The sequence below is a fragment of the Cyprinodon variegatus genome, unplaced genomic scaffold (genome assembly GCF_000732505.1).
Source record: "Cyprinodon variegatus isolate N-32 unplaced genomic scaffold, C_variegatus-1.0 Scaffold23, whole genome shotgun sequence".
NCBI classification, from domain to species: Eukaryota; Metazoa; Chordata; class Actinopteri; order Cyprinodontiformes; family Cyprinodontidae; genus Cyprinodon; species Cyprinodon variegatus.
This window is the reverse complement of record NW_015150476.1, coordinates 247,725-268,162: the sequence shown is the minus strand read 5'-3', so window position 1 is coordinate 268,162 and position 20,438 is coordinate 247,725. Positions and strand designations below refer to the sequence as shown.

The 20,438-nt window shown below is 37.1% G+C and overlaps 1 protein-coding gene across 4 annotated transcripts in view; it reads left to right on the top strand.

Moving 5' to 3' along the window:
* The first annotated feature begins 2,164 nt into the window (after positions 1-2,164).
* Positions 2,165-20,438, top strand: part of nup214 (nucleoporin 214kDa) — a 34,492-nt gene continuing 16,218 nt past the window's right edge. For 3 of the 4 annotated variants that reach the window (XM_015392620.1, XM_015392612.1, XM_015392637.1), the window contains exons 1-19: positions 2,165-2,335; positions 3,508-3,703; positions 3,808-3,962; positions 4,246-4,444; positions 4,538-4,608; positions 4,718-4,781; positions 6,328-6,431; positions 6,782-6,888; positions 7,013-7,079; positions 8,416-8,539; positions 13,290-13,448; positions 14,112-14,544; positions 14,656-14,798; positions 14,902-14,987; positions 17,037-17,114; positions 18,408-18,557; positions 18,953-19,111; positions 19,226-19,329; positions 19,426-19,605. In XM_015392620.1, the coding sequence (XP_015248106.1) occupies positions 2,294-2,335; positions 3,508-3,703; positions 3,808-3,962; positions 4,246-4,444; positions 4,538-4,608; positions 4,718-4,781; positions 6,328-6,431; positions 6,782-6,888; positions 7,013-7,079; positions 8,416-8,539; positions 13,290-13,448; positions 14,112-14,544; positions 14,656-14,798; positions 14,902-14,987; positions 17,037-17,114; positions 18,408-18,557; positions 18,953-19,111; positions 19,226-19,329; positions 19,426-19,605 (2,621 nt within the window). In that variant the 5' untranslated portion in view covers positions 2,165-2,293. The remainder of the gene's footprint in view (positions 2,336-3,507; positions 3,704-3,807; positions 3,963-4,245; positions 4,445-4,537; positions 4,609-4,717; positions 4,782-6,327; positions 6,432-6,781; positions 6,889-7,012; positions 7,080-8,415; positions 8,540-13,289; positions 13,449-14,111; positions 14,545-14,655; positions 14,799-14,901; positions 14,988-17,036; positions 17,115-18,407; positions 18,558-18,952; positions 19,112-19,225; positions 19,330-19,425; positions 19,606-20,438) is intronic. The other variant, XM_015392628.1, reaches the window with a different exon arrangement.

The following is a 20,438-nucleotide window of genomic DNA, read 5'->3' as shown; positions in this document are numbered from 1 at the left end:
GGTTGTTGGCTGTGAAGAAACCATTGTTTCATTATTCTTTTTTTTTTTTTTTTTTTTTAAGAAAAAACATTTTTTTCTTTTGTTTCCTCTTTTACTGTAAAAATAATAGGCACTGTAATTCTTTTGTTTTGCTCTGCTGAAAGGTTAACCCTGAAAATTATACACTGATATGCAAAAATTACACTTCTATCATAAAATGCATGCCATTCCGATGTTCACCCTAACCCAATGAAACCTCTGATCTTTATGCACCCTGTATTTTATGCTGAATAACTGTTTTTACTGTTTGCAAGCGAAGACTTGGGTTGTCTTGCAGTCAACTGGGCTGTATTTTTTAAATCATAGACCCTGACCTTCATTGAATGTCTGCATAAAATGTAATCTCTTGCATAATCAACAGCAAAGTACTGATTAAGAATGACGTGCATAGACTAACTACCCACTCGGGTGTGCATTTAAATCTTCAGAGACTAAGAAAAGAAATGCAATGGAAAGTTTGTATGTGTATGTCTGTGTCCTCAAACATGATGCCAGCACTTTAGAACTACTTAGAAAACCGAAAGAAAAGAAAAAAAGTGTCAAGGATGACCAAGGCGACAGCTGACATGGGAGTAGATGCAACTTTTAAAGCCATGTGTTCAGAGCGCTGACAATCAGAAAAGGGATGAGGCCCACAGTGCACTATGGGGATGTGAAATGACTTGCTGTGCTTTTGCTATTTGCTATTGTCTTTCATCTTGGTGCAGTCTATACTGACTTACCTTCAGAATGGAAGGATGGGGTTATTGACTGCAGCCTTCTTTGTTTATGTTAGTGTATGTGTTTGCAACAAGGATCGACTCAAACCTTGGTGCTCAACCGACATAGCTGTCTTCAGTTGGCATGGACCTTAACTCTCATTTTTTGGTGATTTGATGATGGACAGCAACTTTTTTTCTTAAAGGACAATTTTATCATGCAACTGCATACTTTGGTCATGGTCTTGTTCCTGACTATCAGCAGGTCTTGGCCCCGGACAAATTTGGATGAGGCTTAGTGTTGATACTGCTTCATAACAGAAATAATGTTGAAATGTTTATGCGCCTTCTGACTCAATCATCAATAATATATACTGGAAATGCAAGTTGCCACTTTTGATGTTGCATAAGAATTCATTCATTCCCATCATCACATTTGCCATTATGGGTATCAAGTTGTGTATATGAGGAGTACCTTATTTCTTTAAATGCAATACAAAAACATGTCTGCTTTCTAATAAAAAAAACCTTACTTCACCATGTTCTGTACTGAGCGGCGTGTTCATTTGTCTTAGTGTCTTTGTGTTCCCAGAGCTGAAAGGCTGCCCCTGGGGATCTGCCTATAGAGCTGACTGCATAAATCCTATACACAGCAGGGGTACCTTACAGAAATGTTTATTTGTTCTTTTTTCAGATATGCATAATGCACTCGGGGCATTAAGGTGTTGCCAATAGTAAAAAAACAGTCAATGCTGCGGTTCTACTAAATCATATTTTTCATAAAAAAAAAAAAAAAAAACTTTTAAAAACAGATATTTAAATGTTTGCAAAAGTTAACATTTGAGCCGAAGGAACCATTTTGAAAAAAAAATTGAACCTTTACAATAAAGGTCTGCATAGATACAAACATTAACTTAAGAGAGGCATTGACTTTTCTTCTTGCTAATGTCTCAGTTTTGTAAATATTATCCAGTAATTATCCATACCCATTTTATTCAACATCCCACTTTCTAAATACTGTCAGAAACGTCGCTTATAAACACCATCAATCAACTTTAAGAAATGTATATTATTCAGATATTGAATTCATTTAAAGTGATTCATGCTGAAAAAAACTGATGAAAAAAACATGTGTTTAATGAATGTATGATCTCTTTATTTCTATTTACACAAAATTTGGTGATGTAAATCAAAATCACAAAATAATAAAGTCACATTAATATATCTGATTTTAAACAGCAAAATCCATATATATATATAGATATATAATTTATAGTAGGTTAGTGATGTATGTGCTCTGGAACTCTATTTTAAAATATGTATATGTTCATATATATATGAAAAAAAAAAAAATATATATATATATATATATATATAGTAGGTGAATGATCTATGTGCTCTGGCATCTGCTTGCCATCCTTGGATCTTGCTCTACGGTATATTTGCGCGCAGCGTCCTCAGCTTCTCTGATGCATCTCAACTAAACTCATATACGGACTTTCAACAAATAAAATTATCATATCCCTTCTCGGGGAAGGCAGATACTGATACTGGAAATGGGAGACGACGGAGACTCTCCTCCCGAAAGGGAAATGAAGGTAAACTATTGAATACTGCTACCAATTAGCATGTGGAAGCTACTGCGTCAGTTAAGTTTCAGTTAGCGGCTAGCTTAGCTTGGTGCCTCGTTGAACAACTTTAAATTTAAGCATGCTAAGTGTTTTAGTCGAAAACGATATCGTCTTTTACGAAACAACAGTTGAAAGTTATCTATATAAAATTGATTAAATAAAATATTTTGTGTTTAAGTACACACCATGAACTCCTCCGAGTTTTAGCTAGTTAGCTTTGATGCTAGAACATTAGCACTACCTTTAAGCCAGTACATATGTGTTGAGTACTTATCCAGTTATTCCTTGTATTTTTCAGTGACAGAAAATAGTGTTGCCATTTACTCCCGTAAAGAGCTACTTTAATTTTAGCGTTAACCTATTGGTTATTTAATCATATCAAACGACTGTTTAATGTAATGTGTCACTGTTTTCTTCTACAATTTGACATGTAAGCATTGGCAAAAATCCAAGATAGAAACTGTCCTTTTTATGTTTGTAAACAAATTAAAGTGCTGACGATGGTGTTAGTATTATTGATATTAATCATTGAGTACATAAGCTATGTTATAAAATAGGTTTTACTTATTCATGTTATGGGAATCACACAACAACTCTGAAAAGTAATCCAGCAGAGGTGGGAATCTGTTGTGGAGGTGGAAATGCAAATGGTTAAAACTAATCTTGTGTAGGCTTTTTATTTTCTGAAGAATTCAGCTATGAAACTGAAGTTATAACAAGACGTTTTAAAAAAGAAAATGTCAGTTTTGATGAAATAACACAAAAAATTGTTACAGTATGTTAAAGAAAAATTGAATAATGCTAAATAAACAAATTAACACAACTAAAGGTACAGTTGACTCGCAAACCATATTGAGACTGGACAATGTTAATTAATTTAAAAGTGTTTGTGATCTTCACTGATGATTAATCCTAAAAGCAATGCATACTATACGTGCAGAAAGCATTTATAGCAGGGATTTTAACTGCAAGAATTCACCATTGATGGTAGAGAAAGGTGTCAATTTACAACAAGCCTTTCCCCCCTCCAGTTGAAGGGGGCACTAATGGCCTTAATATTTTAGGTCGCTGATACAATTACATATGTTTCTGGCCATAATGGTAAATCTGTCTTTTTTTTTTTTTTTTTTTTTTTGTAGGATTTTCAGTTTCGACAGATGAAGAAAGTACGAGTTTTTGAGGCTACTGAAGATTTCCCCAAAGAAAGATCCAGTCTTCTTACTGTCTCAAACAAATATGGTTTGACATTTGTTGGCCTTGGCCAAACATTTAAAGTATACTTGACTCAAAATATTCTCGCTGCTGATCAAGCTGATCGGAACTCCCACGAAGTTGGTAAGAACTTGAGCACACAGGTTTCATTGACATCTTTATAGTAATGTGTGTAGCATGCTTTTCATCTAGTTGTGGTGCTGAAGTGTCATTTTACTGTCTTCTAGAAACTGGGATACAGCCACTGGCTGAAGTGACTGGAAACCTGATTTTGCATCACTTGGCTCTGAGTTGTGATGAACTCACTTTGTCGGTTTGTGGCACATCTGAAAAGGCCGGTCTGTCCATCGCATTTTACGATGTCCGAACCTTTTTAAATAAGGTAACTGCTGAAAGTCTTGTTGATTTTATTTTTAATGCTATGGATTTTGCTTTTAAGGTTTAAAAAAAACAGTTTTTATTTGTTGCGTTTAGATATTTTTAGGACCATCCTACAATTAAAACCCTGAGACGACAAATGGCTTTGAAATATGAAGATATTTCTTTAAAATAACAATTAATACCAAAAGATGTTATTGATCTCAAAGTGACTGCAGTAAGATTTCACAGTCATTTATTTATTGACCATTTTGTTGTATTTTGATTTAATTTTTTTTTTTTTTCAGGCCAGACCTCAGAAGTCACCGTTTGCATCATTGCAGCCAGCTGCAGCTTCTGATGCTTTGGTTCAGGACTTAAAGTGGAACCCTGCTCAGCCTTCCATGTTGGCATCCTGCCTGTCTGATGGCAGCATGATGATTCTTGAGGTTACAGATTGTGTCAAGATACAAGCCCAGCTACCGGCTGGCAGTGGCATCACATGCCGTAAGTGTGACCTGTTTATAATATACTTTAAAATAAAATATTACATCATTTGTACCTGGGTTAAATACCATTTGTCTACTTTTCTCAATGTAGTGGGTTGGAGTCCAAAGGGAAAACAGATAGCTGTTGGAAAAATGAATGCCACTGTGTCTCAGTACACACCAGTAAGTTCAATTTAATGACCAAAAATTAGATAAAAGCTTTGTTTTTTTGTGTGTTTTTTAATTTTTTTATTTTTCAAAGTGAAACTGATTCGTTGTTTTTCCTCAAAAGGCTCTAGAAGAAAAGAGAGTTATCCCATGTCCACCATTTTACACTTCTGATGACCCCGTCAAAGGTAAAAAGGCATTTATTAGATATGGGAATAATATCTCTACCAAGCTCTTTACCTTACTACTTCATTTTTTTAAAGTTGTCTTCATCTAAATTGCATTTTTTTCCTATAGAAATCCATCTTTTTTTGTCTATGAAGTGCATATTCTATGTATTGAATATTAATCACCCACAGTGATTTTTTTTATTTTTTATTTCACATTCATTAGAAGAATAATTAAGTGATCGTTTGATTGTCATTATTCCTGTGAATAATCTCTTAATTATTTGATCATTAATAATACAAAAAATATACATCTAATTTATAATTTGTTGAAAAAAAAGCATTTATATGCATATAAAGAAAGTATTTTTTCTGAAAACTATTTAAATATGTTGAAAATGTTTCGCTGCATTTCATGAGTGTTTAATAGTATATACCAGTACTATGATTGCAGACTTCCTAAAGGTGCATTGCACAAATTCAAGTTTTTGTTCTCCATACATTCCTTTGCAATATCCCAACATGTAAAATTAGTTTTCCTTTATTTACCACAGCTGCCATTTATAGGCTCCATTAGTTAGTTGTGACCTGACTAAAGCAAAGTAGTTCACCTGGTTAGTTTCTGTGTCCGCTGCAATTGATACATTATAAGACTTCAAACATGACTGATTTTGAAGATGAATTGCAAGAAACCAGCCACATGGGTACCTTTAAACCCATCTGAGACTACATGCAAGACAATGACTATGAAACGTAGGTCTAGTGCCACAAAAAGGGTCAAATTGAAGTCTGATGAGTGATAGAATAAGATGAGTAAATATTGGGGAGTTTTTGATAAGGAACCTGCAGTTGGCCCTTGCTTGTATCTAAAAAGGCAAAGATCTTCCATTTTCAGTATTTAAAATGTTCTTACTTTAGAAGACATTACACCTCCAGACAAAAGATCTTTGCAGTCACAGCATTAGACTTCTCTTCTTCCAACGCAACACTGGTGTCATTTCCACTTACCTAGAGGAGCAACATTTCTGCATAAATTCTGTAACTTTTGTTTTGCTCCTTTAACTCGGCCACCAAAAATTATACTCAGGACATTAGGATGCATGTTTGCACAACATTTAAACTCCCCTCAGACCTTAATTTGCTTAGTTTTCACATGCTGCTCTAATATGGAGTGAACATGGTTTGAGAAAGAATCTACAATGTTCCTATTCTTCAACATTAAGATTTATAGATTTATAAATTTGGTTTTACTCTTACTTTTGGTCTAGCTACTTTCTTTTTAAATAACAATCATAACAGCTGGCTGTTGTATGCTGATGTTCCTCACGCCTAGACACCTAGCTGTTTGAAGAAGAATTAATCCCCAACTAAGCAGGTCACATATACAGACAAGAAACTGAAGCAGTAAATGGTGTTAATTTATTACTTTACTTTTCTGAAACTGTTTAAATTTTATTCTACAAGAATTTCATTGGTAACACCTATATTTGTTAGACCCAAAAACCTTTCATTATTTGTTGAATTTCCCTGATCATACTTTGTCTTTGTTTGCAATTATTATTTGCAGCTCTGGATGTGCTTTGGCTAAGAACACCTGTGTTTGCTGTGGCTTATGCTGCTGCTGATGGGTCTCTTGAGACCCCTCCTGAGCTGGTGCTGATCTCCCTCCCTGTGAGTATCACAAAATATCTGTTGACCACTTGATATATTTATTTAAATGTCTGTTCTCGATATAAAACCAGCGACATTAGAATAGAATTGCATCTCTAAAAGACTGCCAGGGTCCATAGCACAACTAAAGAGCAGTTTATACATGTACAATTTTTATTTAAATGATGATTAGACCAATTAAGGATGTAATTTGAATGATTTGTTGCTCAGAACCTCTAAAATAAAGATTGTCTTTTATTCCAAAGCATTTTAGACATTTAGGAACAGATTGGTGTCACAGAGCTTTATAGTATATAATCCAATGTTTTTATTTTTGTAAGTCATTTTAAGCATCTATTTAAATTCTTTAGAAACGGGATGAGAGACCAGAGCCAAAGTATGTGAACTTCGGTGAGAGTGTTTATGGCAGCTGTACAGAGCGACAGCATCACTACTTCCTGAGTCATATAGAGGACTGGTAAGTGATGATGCAGTTTATATCAGATTTAAAAAAATTTTGTACTGGAATACCTGCTATATGTATGTTTTGACAATCATGATAAATTAATAGTTTTTTTCTTCATCTTTACTATTTTTCTAAGGGACCTGTTGTTGGCTGCATCAGCGGCATCTATCGAGGTCAGCGTGATTGCAAGACAAGATGACAAGGTGACTAACTGGAAACGACAAAACCTTAACAACTGTTTAATTCACTGTTTTGACTATGAAAAATAGAATATCTTTTGAACTCAACCGTTTTCCTAACTCTCAAGTTAATATAAATGTAATTAGACATCAACATAAGTCAATTAAACATTGACTCTAGATAAATGTGCTCAAGTATAATTAATGAATGTGAAAATATCTCAGTTTCCGAGTATATGGCATTTTTAAACTAAAAGTGATTTAGCTGAAAGATCCTATGTCATCTTTTTAAAGTCTTTCAAAGCCACTTATTGGCATCTTTCCCAGCCAGAACTATGGGGGCCGCCATATTAGTTGGTTTCGATTAAAAAAAATATTCAAGCCTCTTTGGAGAGCATTCTGTGGTGTGCAGAAGATAGGGGTTGGACATGGAATTGTTTGTAGTCTGAGTATTTAACCCAGTATTCAAGTCATAAAAGAGTCACATGCTGTCCATCTGCATGAGCTGCACCCTACCCCACGTAAAACTCAGTGAAAATAGCGGGGCTAGCTTCACGCAGATAACAAACCACCATTAGTTGCAGAATTAGCTTTGTGGCAGAACTGGAAATGCCCATGAAACTTTTCTACATAGAAATGTATCATGAAATAATGCCTTTAGGACTATATCAGTGTAAATGTATTATGAAATCTAGTTCTTTTCTTCCAATCCTGAAGAAAAACACAAGGCTTTAAAGCAAAGCCACCATTCGAGGCTTGGTGCTGCCTATTTCTTGACGCCACCAGATCACACCACTTCTGAAGTCTGAACAAACTTTAACAACTCTTACGGCCCAAAAAACCCACATTTGTATGGCTTAGAAATAAGCTATAAAAAAAGTAGATGTTGCTACCCTTTGCAGATTAGCTGCACTTATTCATAACTTAAGCCAAAATCATCACGCTGTTCTTCCCATCACCCCTTACTGATGGAAGAGTGCGGTTATTTTCTACGTTGCTGACACCACGCGGCTAAGGTGGGTTCTTCCCGGAGGGAGCCTTTTTATGTAGATATTCTCCAGCCACTTGTTTCCATAGGTCAGGGAGGGACTGCTGTTCAGACAGTAAAACGCAAGGATTACTCAGATGCCTGAATTGAGGAAATGCCACTGTCCATGATTTTAAAAAAGTTAGAGAATTATAACTGTTAAACTCAAAAATATAATTTTTGTTAACATTTGTTAAGAGCTTAATTAAACAACAAACATGTATTTGTTTCACTTAGATTCACACGTTATTAAAGAATCTTGTGTAATTTATGATGAAGGAACGGATGATTTATTTTCTGTCCTCTGATGTTTTTTTTTTTTTTTTCTTTAAGATGTGGGAGGTTTGGCTTCTCGAAGATGCTAGTAGAGCAGAACTTCCAGTGACTGAGACGAATGACGACACTCTGCCTCTTGGCTTGGCTATAGACTATACAAGCCAGCAAGCGATCCAAATCAGTAAGTGCTTTTAGATTTTAGGTTATCTCTTATCCTTTAAAAGAACTCGAATGATGCAGTCATTTAGTTCAGAATTGTTTTGTCCTGAGTGGCTTAGATTGGCTTAGAAACTCTTGTAAAACACAGACTTCCTCTAATATATTTCAATTAAATGGAATAAAATGTAGAATACTACTCTGTAAAGACTTTTCTGAATCCCTTAGAGACCGCACTCATTTAATAGAGTGTGACAAGAGCTTTTAGAATAAACATTCCAGCCCCCTATAAAGAAAAAAACAAACAAAATAAATTTAAGGTCAAATGTATGATTGAAGCTAAATATACCTGTATTCATTATTATTTTCCTAAATAAATCCTAAATGAGATGAATAAATTCCAATATTGTGACATTAAAAGTCAGTATTCCCATCATCCCATCTGTTGAAGGTTTCTTTATACTAAGTGCACCCGACCTAGCTATTGTATTAATCACATTTCCTGAATAATTACAATTTTGATGAGTAAACTTCCCCTCCATTCCTTTCCTCCGTGGGTTTCTGGGAGGAACAAACCCCCATCTCTGAACCCAAGTGGTGTTTCATTATTGGATTTCATTGCAAGTCACAGATTGTCCATAATAAACGCCATTTTCAAGCATAAGGATGTCCAACTGGCATCAGGACACCCTGGGCCGGAGGTGAATGATCAACTTTGTAGTCAAATCTTCTTAACTTCAGCCGCATGTCTTGGGGGGGGGAAGAGGAAGAGCTGTCCACTGACCACCATCTTGTGATAAGCTAAATGCACTGGAAGAGGAGGAAGCCAGACGGACTCAGCAGGCCCAAGCGAGTAGTGAGGGTCTGCTGGAAACGTATGGTGGAGCCCTCGGTCAGGACCCGTTCAACTCCCTCCTTTGGTACGGCTTCTCCCATATTCTAGGGAGATGCATGGGTTCTAAGTGGCCCATGTTCTCTGCCTTTGTTGACCATGCAGCCGACCACAGGTGTGGCCGGAGGTCTACTGTAGCTGTCATGGCGGCAATCCTTGAACACTTGGTGGTGGACACCGGTAGGAAGGGATGCTGTCAAATTGAAAAATTACTCCTATTGAGTCTGGTTGGCTTGTTAGACTCCTGAGGCAGCAAGCGGGTATCGCGAGGCCAAGCGTGCTGCTGACCAGGCGGTTGCAGAGGCAAAAAACTTGGGCCATGAGGAGTTTGGAGAAAGACTATTGGCTGGCCTCAAAGCAATAATTCCTGCAAACTGTTTGGTGCTTCCAGAGGGAAAAGTAGTGATTTTCTAAAACTTTTCAGTGTCTTGGGTGACATGCCTCTTCAACATGACTGGAGGACTGGAAGGAATCACTCTCCTCTGCCTTCCTGGTAAGACCTATGCCAGGGTGCTGGAGAAGAGTGTCCGGCTGATGTTCGAACCTCGGCTTTAGGAGGAACACTGTTGTTTTCATCCTGTCCGTTGAACAATGGACCAGCTCTACACCCTCTGCAGGGTGCTCGAGGCTTTATGTGAGTTTGCCAAACCACACCACATGTGCTTTGTGGACCTGGAGAAGACATATGACCGAGTCTCTCTTGGTGCCTTGTGAGGGGCGCTGCAGGAGAACGGAGTCGGGGGCTCTTTACTAGGGGCCATCCGGTCTTTGTAGAAGACTTTGTTCTCCTGTCTCCCTCCCACCAAAACCTACCGCATGCAGGGGGGCCTTTCGCAGCTGAGAGTGAAGCGGCGGGGATGAGAATCAGCTCCTCTAGGCCATTGTTCTCAACTAGAAAAAGGTGGCTTGTCCCATTTAGGTTGGAGCAGAGTCCTGTCTCAAGCTTAAGCATCTTGGGTTCCTGTTCACGAGTGGTGGGGGTGGGGGGTGGGATACAGTGGGATCGAAAGATGGATTGGTGCGGCTCCTAATAAATGTGGAAGCTGCACCAGTCTGTCATGGTGAAGAGAGAGCCGAGCAAACCGGCAAAGCTCCTCAGATAGGCTGGACTCTCCCTAAGAGATGGGATAAGGAGCTCTGTCATTCGGGAGAGGCTCAGAGTAAAGCTGCCTCTCCTACACATCACAAGGATTCATAAAGACATCTTTTTTGGTTGCACCTGGATGCCTCCCTTGCAAGGTGTTCCAGGCACTTCTCACCAGGAGGAGGCCCAGGGGATGACCCAGAACAGGCTGTCTGTCAGTTAGCTTGACTGGGAAAGCCTCAGACTTCCCCCAGCAGAGCTGGAAGAGGTTTCTTTGGAGAGGGAGTTCTGGGAGTCTCTACTGAGTCTGTTTCCCCCATGACCTGGTCCTGGATGAAGCAGGAGACGAGTACCAGTACTCGTTTACTAGAAAGCATTTAGGACGTTTAAACTCTCTTACTAATATAGACAATATATACTACTTCACGGGGGCTGCTTGGTGGCGCAGTGGGTAGCAATGCTGCCTTGCAGCAAGAAGGTTCTGGGTTCTGGGGCTTTTCTGCATGGAGTTTGCATGTTCTCCCTGAGCATGCGTGGGTTCTCTCCGGGTACTCCGGCTTCCACCCACAGTTCAAAAACATGACTGTTAGATTGACTTGTCTAAATTCTCCTTAGGTGTGAGTGTGTGTGTGAATGGTTGTTTGTCATGCTTGTCTCTGTGTTTCCCTGCGATGGACTGGTGACCTGTCCAGGGTGTACCTTTCATCTCGCCCATTGACTGCTGGAGATGGGCACCAGCACCCCTCGCGATGGATGGATACTACTAATACCTGAAAGGTTTAAGTTTCCATTAAAAAGTAAGGTCTCTGCTGGGCCTTCTTCCAAACAAGGTCTGTGTGGGGACCTGCTGTGGTCCACAGCTGACATTTGTGTTCAGCTGTTTTGTTCTCTGGTAGTTCTCCATGATCTTCTTGGTAAGCTTTAGGTGGTAATGGGCACACCAGTGGGCCAGTGGCTTCACTTCATATCCATAAAAAAAAAGGAACATCTTTGCGCAACCCCACAAAAACTAGATTTCACTTTATCTTTGTGATAAGGTTGCACACAAAAACAATGGAGAGAGGAACTCTGTAAACAAATCTGACTCAAGATGGTTGTTCATCTTTATCTAGTGGACGTTTACAGTGCAGGAAGAAAATAATCACCCTAACAATGGCATAAACTAGTAGAAAAAAAGAGACGTCTCTGGACTTAGTGTGCGTTGTAATTGTCAAAACTGAAAGTTTTAGGGCTTTCTTTTAAAGTTGATAGTGGTGTTCCTCTTAAAATAAACTGAGGGTTTGTTTCACAAGAGACAAGTTGATATATAAAAGCTCTACCATCTACTCTCCCCTTAGAAACTCTGCAAACTATTTACATTTGATTTCATCTCAATTCATCTCTTGTGCTGCAATCTGTCTACTCTTTGTTTCATCTTTGAAAGGCTTTTGCTGTACACACCTTTATTGATCAGATGAAACCAAAATCCATCAGGCTGCTTTGTGAACACAGCGTCCACTGCAGTGCTCCATTGCAGCATGTGTAAAGAATAGTGATAAGCTACTGCATCTGTGTCCCGCTTCATCCTAACCGGCCCAGTCTGGCAGACATCCACGTAGAGTTGCTACTGCTGTCTGATCACATCTCTACTCATTCACCTCAAGAACTTCCTAGAGAAAAAGAACTGCGATTTGAGCGGCATTATGACATGATTTTAGGCTCATCAAAACCTTGATCTAAAGGGAGGCTTTAGGTAGGCATGACAAGAGTGGGGGAAGTAACAGCAGAGTCATCTGGGGAGAACAAATGTACTCATTAAAATGGCTCAGACAAGCTATAGGACCAAAACAAACAACAAAGCCCAGACAATCCTAATGCAGAATACAGATGAGGGTTACTGAGTTTGTTTCCTTCCTCTTTCTTCCCAGAAAGCTTAAACTTTTTTCTTTTTTCTCAAAATAAAAAAATATGCTGCATTGTTTTTCACAGGCTACATCTGCTAAATATTTTAAAGAGCCAATTGCAGCCATACATGCAAGAAAAGCACTCATTGATTGGATCCACTGAGTCTTAAATTCTGTCCTTTTAAGAGCAGAAGTATACAATGCAACTGATGGATATTTAAGTATGTTTTATGAATTCCAAATTTTCATCACTTTTGTCCGTAAGCTTGAGTTCTGTCCTTTTGGCTGCAGCCAGCATAATGCAGGATTTTTGTAAGTGTGGAGAAGTGGGTGTGAGCAGCAGAACCGATTTGAAGGTTTGCAAAGAAGTGAAACACAGTGGGCTGTGTTTTGCAAAATCAGGCATCTTAAGATTGATCTCTAAGCGTGACTGCCGAGTGCCTTTTTAAACTGAGTGCTGGGCGAGAAGAGCCAAGGTCGTGAGATGAGTGTGCTGCTAACTTGCTGTATTTGTGAGCAAATGTTCTCATGAATTTTACACTTAAGGTGACAAACAGCAATTTCTCTTCAAAGCGAACAACACACACACAAAATCAGCTCTTATTTTCTGTTGGAAATGTAATTTGTGTAAAGTACAAATAGTTTCTCTCGAGATTCTACATAAATGTCTTTTGTTGATTAGATATTTAATTTGTAGACACTTTAGAGCCTCTTGCCGAAGAGCCATAAAGCTTCTCCTTGATTAGTGAAGGGATGCTACATATATGAGGGGGGATCAGATGGTAAACTGTAAATGTTTCTGAGACTGTAATTGTTTTTTTCAAGAACAGTTTTAATATTTTTGTCAAATGTATGATTATTATTTTTTTGGTCTATACATTGAGTAAAGTAATCATCATTCTCTGTCTTCCCAAAGCTGACGAGAGGACTCTGCCTCCAGCACCTACGATGCTAATGCTGTCCACAGAGGGATTACTTTGCCCATTTGCTCTTCTAAACCTGAATCCGGGGGTTAAGCAGCTAGTATCACCATCTACTGCTCTTACCCTGGAAGGAGAAAGGCAGCCAAAGCCAGGTAAGTTTTTTTTAGAAACTGTTCATGTTAGTTTTAAAATTGGTGAGATTTTTTTTTTCTGGCAATCAAATAATGTTGGAATTGGGTGAAAATTAAAGTTCATACCTCACATTAATGTGTGACCTTGTATTAACTGTTTATTTCTTTTTTCATGATTAGACTCATTTTGCCCCTAAGACATCAGTTGTATACTTTGTGAATAGCAAATTCATTGCTTAGTTTGCAAGAATATTTTTATAGTCGGATGTCTAAACATTATACTCACATTTATTTTTCGGTTGACACCTAAATGCATGAATAAAAAGAGGCTGTAGGTGGTGACTACAAGTAGTTGGTTTTTGGCCTCACCCTGATCCAGATACGTTTGCTGGTACCTGTATTTACCTGCTCAGAGACAGACTGAACAAGTAGACTAGAGATGTTTTGTTTTTTTATACCTCGATACCAACTGAGTCATTTTAAAGGATGGTTTTGTAACTATCTGAATCCCTTTAAAGCTAGGAGTCTTTGGCAGAATGTTTTTAGGCTAGGAATTTTTGTGAACACAGGCTCTGGTCAGTTGTTTACAATTTGAATCTAAAAGTTCCCAGTTCCAGATGACCAGGTAAAATTGTGATGAGATCCACCCAAGTGATTTTGATTTATTTTATTTTTTTTTTTCAGGTTCCTTGGCGACCCAACCCGATACCTCAGCCTCATCGACGCCTGTCGCCTTCCCAAACATCCCTCTTGCATCCGTTTCTTCCACTTCATCTACTCCTGCTGTTTCCTCCTCCACAGTCCCTTTCAGTTTTGTTCCTACAGCTCCTGTTTCTTCCGCTTCATCTGGATTTACTTTCTCAGTTCCAACCACCTATTCCACCACCTCAGCCCCACCAACGCTCTCCCTTGGGGGTTCTGGACCTTTTGGCTCCGCATCCTCAAGTTTTTCTTTCGCTTCCAAACCCCCTTCTGAAACACCGTCCGCTTCTTCAGCCTTTTCATTCAATTCCCCTTCCCTGAAACCAGCAGCTGCACCAGCACAAGCCCCAGCTGCAACACCTCCGACCCTCACTGCTGCCTCTCTCCCTCCTGTCAAGTTAAATCTAAATGACAGGTACTTGTTTTTTATAAGTTATTCTTACTCTGAACTTTTTTTTTTTTTTTTTACATAAAGGCATAAATATACAGATCTGCATTATTATTATTTATTTTTTTATACTTTTAGATTTTCCTCTGTTGAGAGCCCAGCACCAGCTTTCTCCTTTAATTCCACCCTGCCCAAAGTTACTGCTTCCAGCTCTAGTACAGCAAGCAGCGTTTCCCTCCCAGCCACCAAGCCTCCCGTTGTATTAAGTAAGGAAAACCACTGTACGTGTGTTTTAAATAGGAATACATTTTTTTTTTTTGCATAAAAGTGGACTTACATTTCTCCTAGAATGGGTCTTTATGTTTATATGTTAACTTTTCTCAGCACCATTGCGCCCAGTTCAGCCAGGTGCTCCTCCAACCTCTGTTCAGAAACCTGCTCCTGCCACTGGGCGCGCCCAACCTCCACAGGTAATCTCCTTATCTTGAAAATATATTGCACTCAACACTTTGCATTGTATTGACTAATATTTATTTATTTAATGTCTTATTTAGTAAATAATATTGTTCTAGTAGAAAACTAAAAGTTGAGGCAATATTTGATCAATTAGACTTATTCTATTTATTCAACCACCTTATTTTGGTGTTTTATCTTCAGTCTGTTAGCATTGCTAAGTATTTATGTTTTTGAAGGCATCAGTTGTTCTGAAAATGGTGTAGTCTGCACAGTGCCCAGCTTTTGATATAAATGTTTTGATCCAGGTGATTAAGTTACGTTTCTGTTTTGCCTATGATGCTGGTTAGCAGTCGGACACGTAAATGCAGGAATAATAATGACCACAGATGTACTACAGCAGGCTTAGAGAGGTCCGTACCATCTTTAGGTTTTATATTTTTGTCTTGTTAAAAAGACCCCAGCGTATGAGGTTGAGGGTAAACTAAACAATTTTTACTTTTTAAAGAAACATTTACTGAATAGGCATCCTGCTTCCTTTTAATTAAAGAAAAAGCACTCTGGTGTGATTTTTGTTTTTTTTGTATTGCCTTATCTTAAAAAACATCTCCCTCCTAAATAGCAGTTATTCATAAAGCAAAGGTTTTCTTTTATTTTCTTTTTCAATTTGACTCCCTGGTGCTGCTTTATTATTGTTCTGTTTTTCTGTTTGTTTGTTTTTTTTCACCATTTTAAACACTAGTCGGCCTGCTCTCATATTGAAGACAACAGAGTCAATAAACCAAGGTCCAGAACTCTTTTGATGAAAATGGAGATTATTTTAGTAGAACCTTGGCTTTAATCTCAGCAGTAGGTGGCAAGATAATTAGGAGTTCTTAGACGAAAAATACTGTATTGAATCTATAAAAATATATATTTCTACCGCTTCTTAAATGACACATTGACAAGTTGCTTTTTTGGTAACCATGAGGCACTTTTTTTGCTTTTTGTAATTTTGTTGTAATTTTCTATTCCTATGCCTTTGTGTTTTATAGTCTTTAGTTTTGTAGCTTTTAGGTTTTTTAATTATGTGTCAACCTGTGTTTGCTTTGATTAGCTTTGATTATTTAGCCTTTTTTACTTGAATAGAAATATAAAACTTGCTAAATTTAGTTAGTATTATCCATATAATTGTTGCTTAGCTTTTCAGTTTTATATATCTGTGAAAATCATTTGATTTAAAAGGTCTGTGCATTGGGTCATGTTTCAGGACGGACCCAATGCACCCTAAAGCTTTACAGCTGTATTTTTAAAACTGCATCCCCAGAATAAGATGGATAGATGCCATGTGTTTTGGTTTCTAAGCCTTGACTGCCTTAATCAATTGTAATCATAAAATAAATAGAATAGCTCCCTTGAGCCAGCTGTCGGCTGCGGTGTACAGCAACAGGTGGGGGAGGTGGAACACTGCCTTGTAGTGTTACATCGCTCCATCGCTTCTTCCTTTAGCAATAAAAGTAATTTAATTTAAACCCTATGGATGAGAAATTTTCACTGTTATGTATGTGCTTTTGCTGTTTCATTCTTATTTAGACTGATTATAAAAAAAAAATAATAATAATAAAAAAAAGAAAACAAAAAGCAGTTGTAAATAGGGTTGTCTGATGTTTCTGCTATTTTAATTTACTGTAAAATATTCATGTTCAGTTTATTACTAGTAAGACTCATCAGCTCAGTATAAACATGTAGAAAGACTGTGTTTTTTTTTTCTTTACCCAACAAAAATCCAATCTTGCATTTCAGAAGGTAAAACGATAAACAGGGATGTTTTTTTAATGCATTTTTTATTCTTATTGATCAATTTCTGATCATTGAAGTGAATTTTACTAGATATATAATTATCAGCAAACAGCGGGCTCAACTGATATAAAACCTTGATTTCAGTGGTTGCCACTAGCAACAAAGGTTGACTGTTAGTAAGAAAAATGTAGCTATATTATATATTTGTTTTTACTCCATCTGTTGTGCTCTCTTAAGTTGTGGAAGCAAGATGCTTTAAATCATCATTTTTCGATATTCTAATTTAGGGATCCGTCGGCATGAAGAACCTGGAAAAACAGCAGAAGAAAGAAACAGATCCAATTATGACTGGTATTTTGGAGGAGGTAAGAGGTGTTCAGCATTGACTTTGTTATTTTGTGTTACATTTTTCCCTAAATAATTAGGTAATCCTGTAAAAGTCAAACCCAGCCTGACGTTTTCAGTGGAGCTAAATATTTCATGGAAAAAATAACAGTGGGTACCCATCACATTTATTTAATGACTAGGCTAAGTAGACTATAACCGCCTGTTAGTATGTTGGTGAAAAACATTAGATACCCATAAAGCTTTTAAAAATATGACCCATTCAGAATGGTTAGTAATCTACCAATTAAAAACACTGATTATGTCAACAATATTAGACGGGAACACTCTGCACCTCCATTAAATTTACAACTGTAGTTATTTCAAAGCAAATTGCATCATTTGAGTAGAGTGCTAGAAGATAAAATCTGAATTTACCCAACAGTGGATTAACCCTTAAAGGGCACTCAGTAAAATACTTTGTCATTGGAGGGTAGGACGAGACCTTATTATTTTTGTAACATTTAAAAAAAAGAAGAAAAAAAAGCAAGACCAATGTAATTGCAAGGAACTGTCACTTAAATACTAATATGTAAAAAAAATAAATACAATAACAAAAGTCCTTTGATTAGGAATTCATATAAAAAACTCAGTGAAAGAAACAAAATATTTTGTTAGAACATAACCTTAGAGCATTAATGCTGATACAGTGACTTGCACTTTTTAATTTCTATCTTAGTTGTTAAATTTTTCATTTAGCTTTTTACCTTTTTAACTTGTTAACTTGTCAACTTAATTTACAGTAGTTAACATCATCCAAGGACCCATCTAATTGCCAGATGCCAGAATGACGTGTACCTCCACATAGCAGTATCTTTGCTGAATAGTTGGATACAAGTCTTGTGCTTCTAGATCTCACTGAGGGATGGGGGGGCTCCATTTGTAAGGGGCTTGCCAGTGAACAAAAAACATCGACTTGCTCTATAAAGGATTAATAGAGCAATTTAAAAATTAGCTTGAAGCATAAAAAGGTGTGCATTACGGACAAAAAATATATGCCTCTCTTTCATCACTGCTAATGTCTTCCATAAAACATGTGCATAAAAACTACTCTATCTTCCACTTTTTTTCTTTCAGCTCTTAGATAATATAAACTGCTTATAAAGTGGTCTAGACTCAAAAGGTTTTTAGAAACATCATCTGTAAAACATTTTTTTATACTCCTGTATGTTATAAAGATATTTTTTTGTGATAACATTTTCCAGACCTAAATGAAGTTTGAAAAAGATGCCCTTCAACAGTGTATTAACTAGAGGTTTTTGGCTTGCCCTCAGATTGCACACTTCCAGAAAGAGTTAGATGACCTTAAGGCTCGCAGTGTTAAAGCCGACTTCAAGGTTGGTAGTAATGACAAGATGAAGGAGCTGAGAAAAGAATCAGAAGACCTCCACATCTTCACCCTGGAAATCAAAGAAACCACAGAGGTAACACCGCATTTAATAAAAATGTACTGCTTAAGAAAAACACTGAAGTTTAAGCTACAAGCTCTGGCACAAAGTTATTACACAAAAGCAAAATTCAGAGGTATTTTTGTCATTTTTGATCCTGCTATTAGAGAAAATACTTAATTGAAAGCGTAGTTTGACTCTTTGGTTTTAATGTGGGAAAAGAACCTTGAGAATATTTCTTTCACTTAAAATCAAAGCATTTTCTAACACCTTTGATTATTAATTGTAAAATGAAGCACTGCTAGGACTCTAATGGGTTAATTTTTCAGTCATTCCCTTTTATAACATTTTACATTTGAGACTAAGTGAATACAAAGAAAATGAAAAAAAGAATCCTGTAGTCAAAATCTTTCTTCCTTGTTATATAAAAGTCTCTCCATGGGGACATTGGCACTTTGAAGACCAATTTACTGGAGGGTTTTGCCGGGGCAGAAGAAGCCAAAACTCAGAGTGAGCTGAGCAAGGACAGGAATTACAGACAACTGCTCTACAAAAAACCTCTGGATCCACGGAGTGAAGAACAGCTCAAGGTGAGACCTGGAAGGAGAAATGAACTCATGCTGCAGTTACAGTATTGAGAAATATTTATGCGTTATGTAAGTAAACTGCTATGCCCCTAAAATATATTATGATTTCCAATTTAGGAGATTCGCATACTTTACCAGTATGTCATGTTTGCTGTGGAAGATGTTAATGATGTCTTAGATGTGGAATGGGAAAAACACCTGGAGAGAAAGAAGAAACAGAAGTGAGAATAGCACAAATAAAGAATACACATGATCCCTTCAGCATTTTAGATCTTTCTAGAACTGAGAATATTGCCTTTGCTTCTGTTTCTTGACAGACACATGGTTGTGCCTGGCCGTGAGGGTTTGTTTACTACTCTGTCCAACAACCTGTACATCATCAACCAGCAAAAAAAACGGTTGGAACAGCTTATTCAGGAACTCACATCGCTGCGCCTTTACAGTAAAAGTACATCTTCTGCCATCAACCAGAGCATTGCAAGTGGCTCTACAGATAGGTTGGTAAAATGTTGAATGCAGAATTATATTTGTAGAACTTCTTGATCTTGTGCTTTCATTTATCGCTTTCATAAATACATTCAGTGTTTAATATTTTTAGAATTTTTTTCTTAGTACATTTCCAGGTTCGGATGAGGGTCAAGAAAAAGTTAATAGAGAATGAAAAGGTTTTTGTTTCCAAACTATTTTCACTGTAGATATAAATTTAAATTTTTTAAAATGACTTATTGTTACCTAAGGTAAAAGACTGATGACTTAATTTCTCCTTTTTTTTCTCCTAAAAACTACCTGCATTTTTTTGCATATAACTCACTATATAACAATGTCCATTTTGTTGCTTTCGCTTATAAAGGCTTTAGAAAATAACTACTAAAACGAAATCCTTATTTTCTTTTTTTGCAATTTATGCGTTTTTACATTAAATGGACAATTTTCAGATGAGACTTCTAAGAGTTCATCTGTTGTCAGTCTCCAAAATAAGGTCTAAAATATGGACCAAATGTTTTCTTAATCTCTGATTAAAAAAATATTTTCTCAAATTCTTTCGTTATTTACAGTTGGGACCAACATTGCTCATTACAGTGACAGATTTCAAATCCAAATGATATTTATTTAACCAAGTAGTCAGTTTTTCTTGGGAAATGAGACCACATCTCTCAAAGTATGACAAGCAAGCATAGAAGTAGTAAAAGACTATGTTTACTTATATGCATGGGGTAGTTAGTTTTGGGCTCTGCTGTACGTAAGATTTGCTGTTAAGTTTAAAGATTTATTTTGCAGTTTCACCAGATTTTGGCAAATAACCAACTAATGTGGAAGTTTAAAAATATAT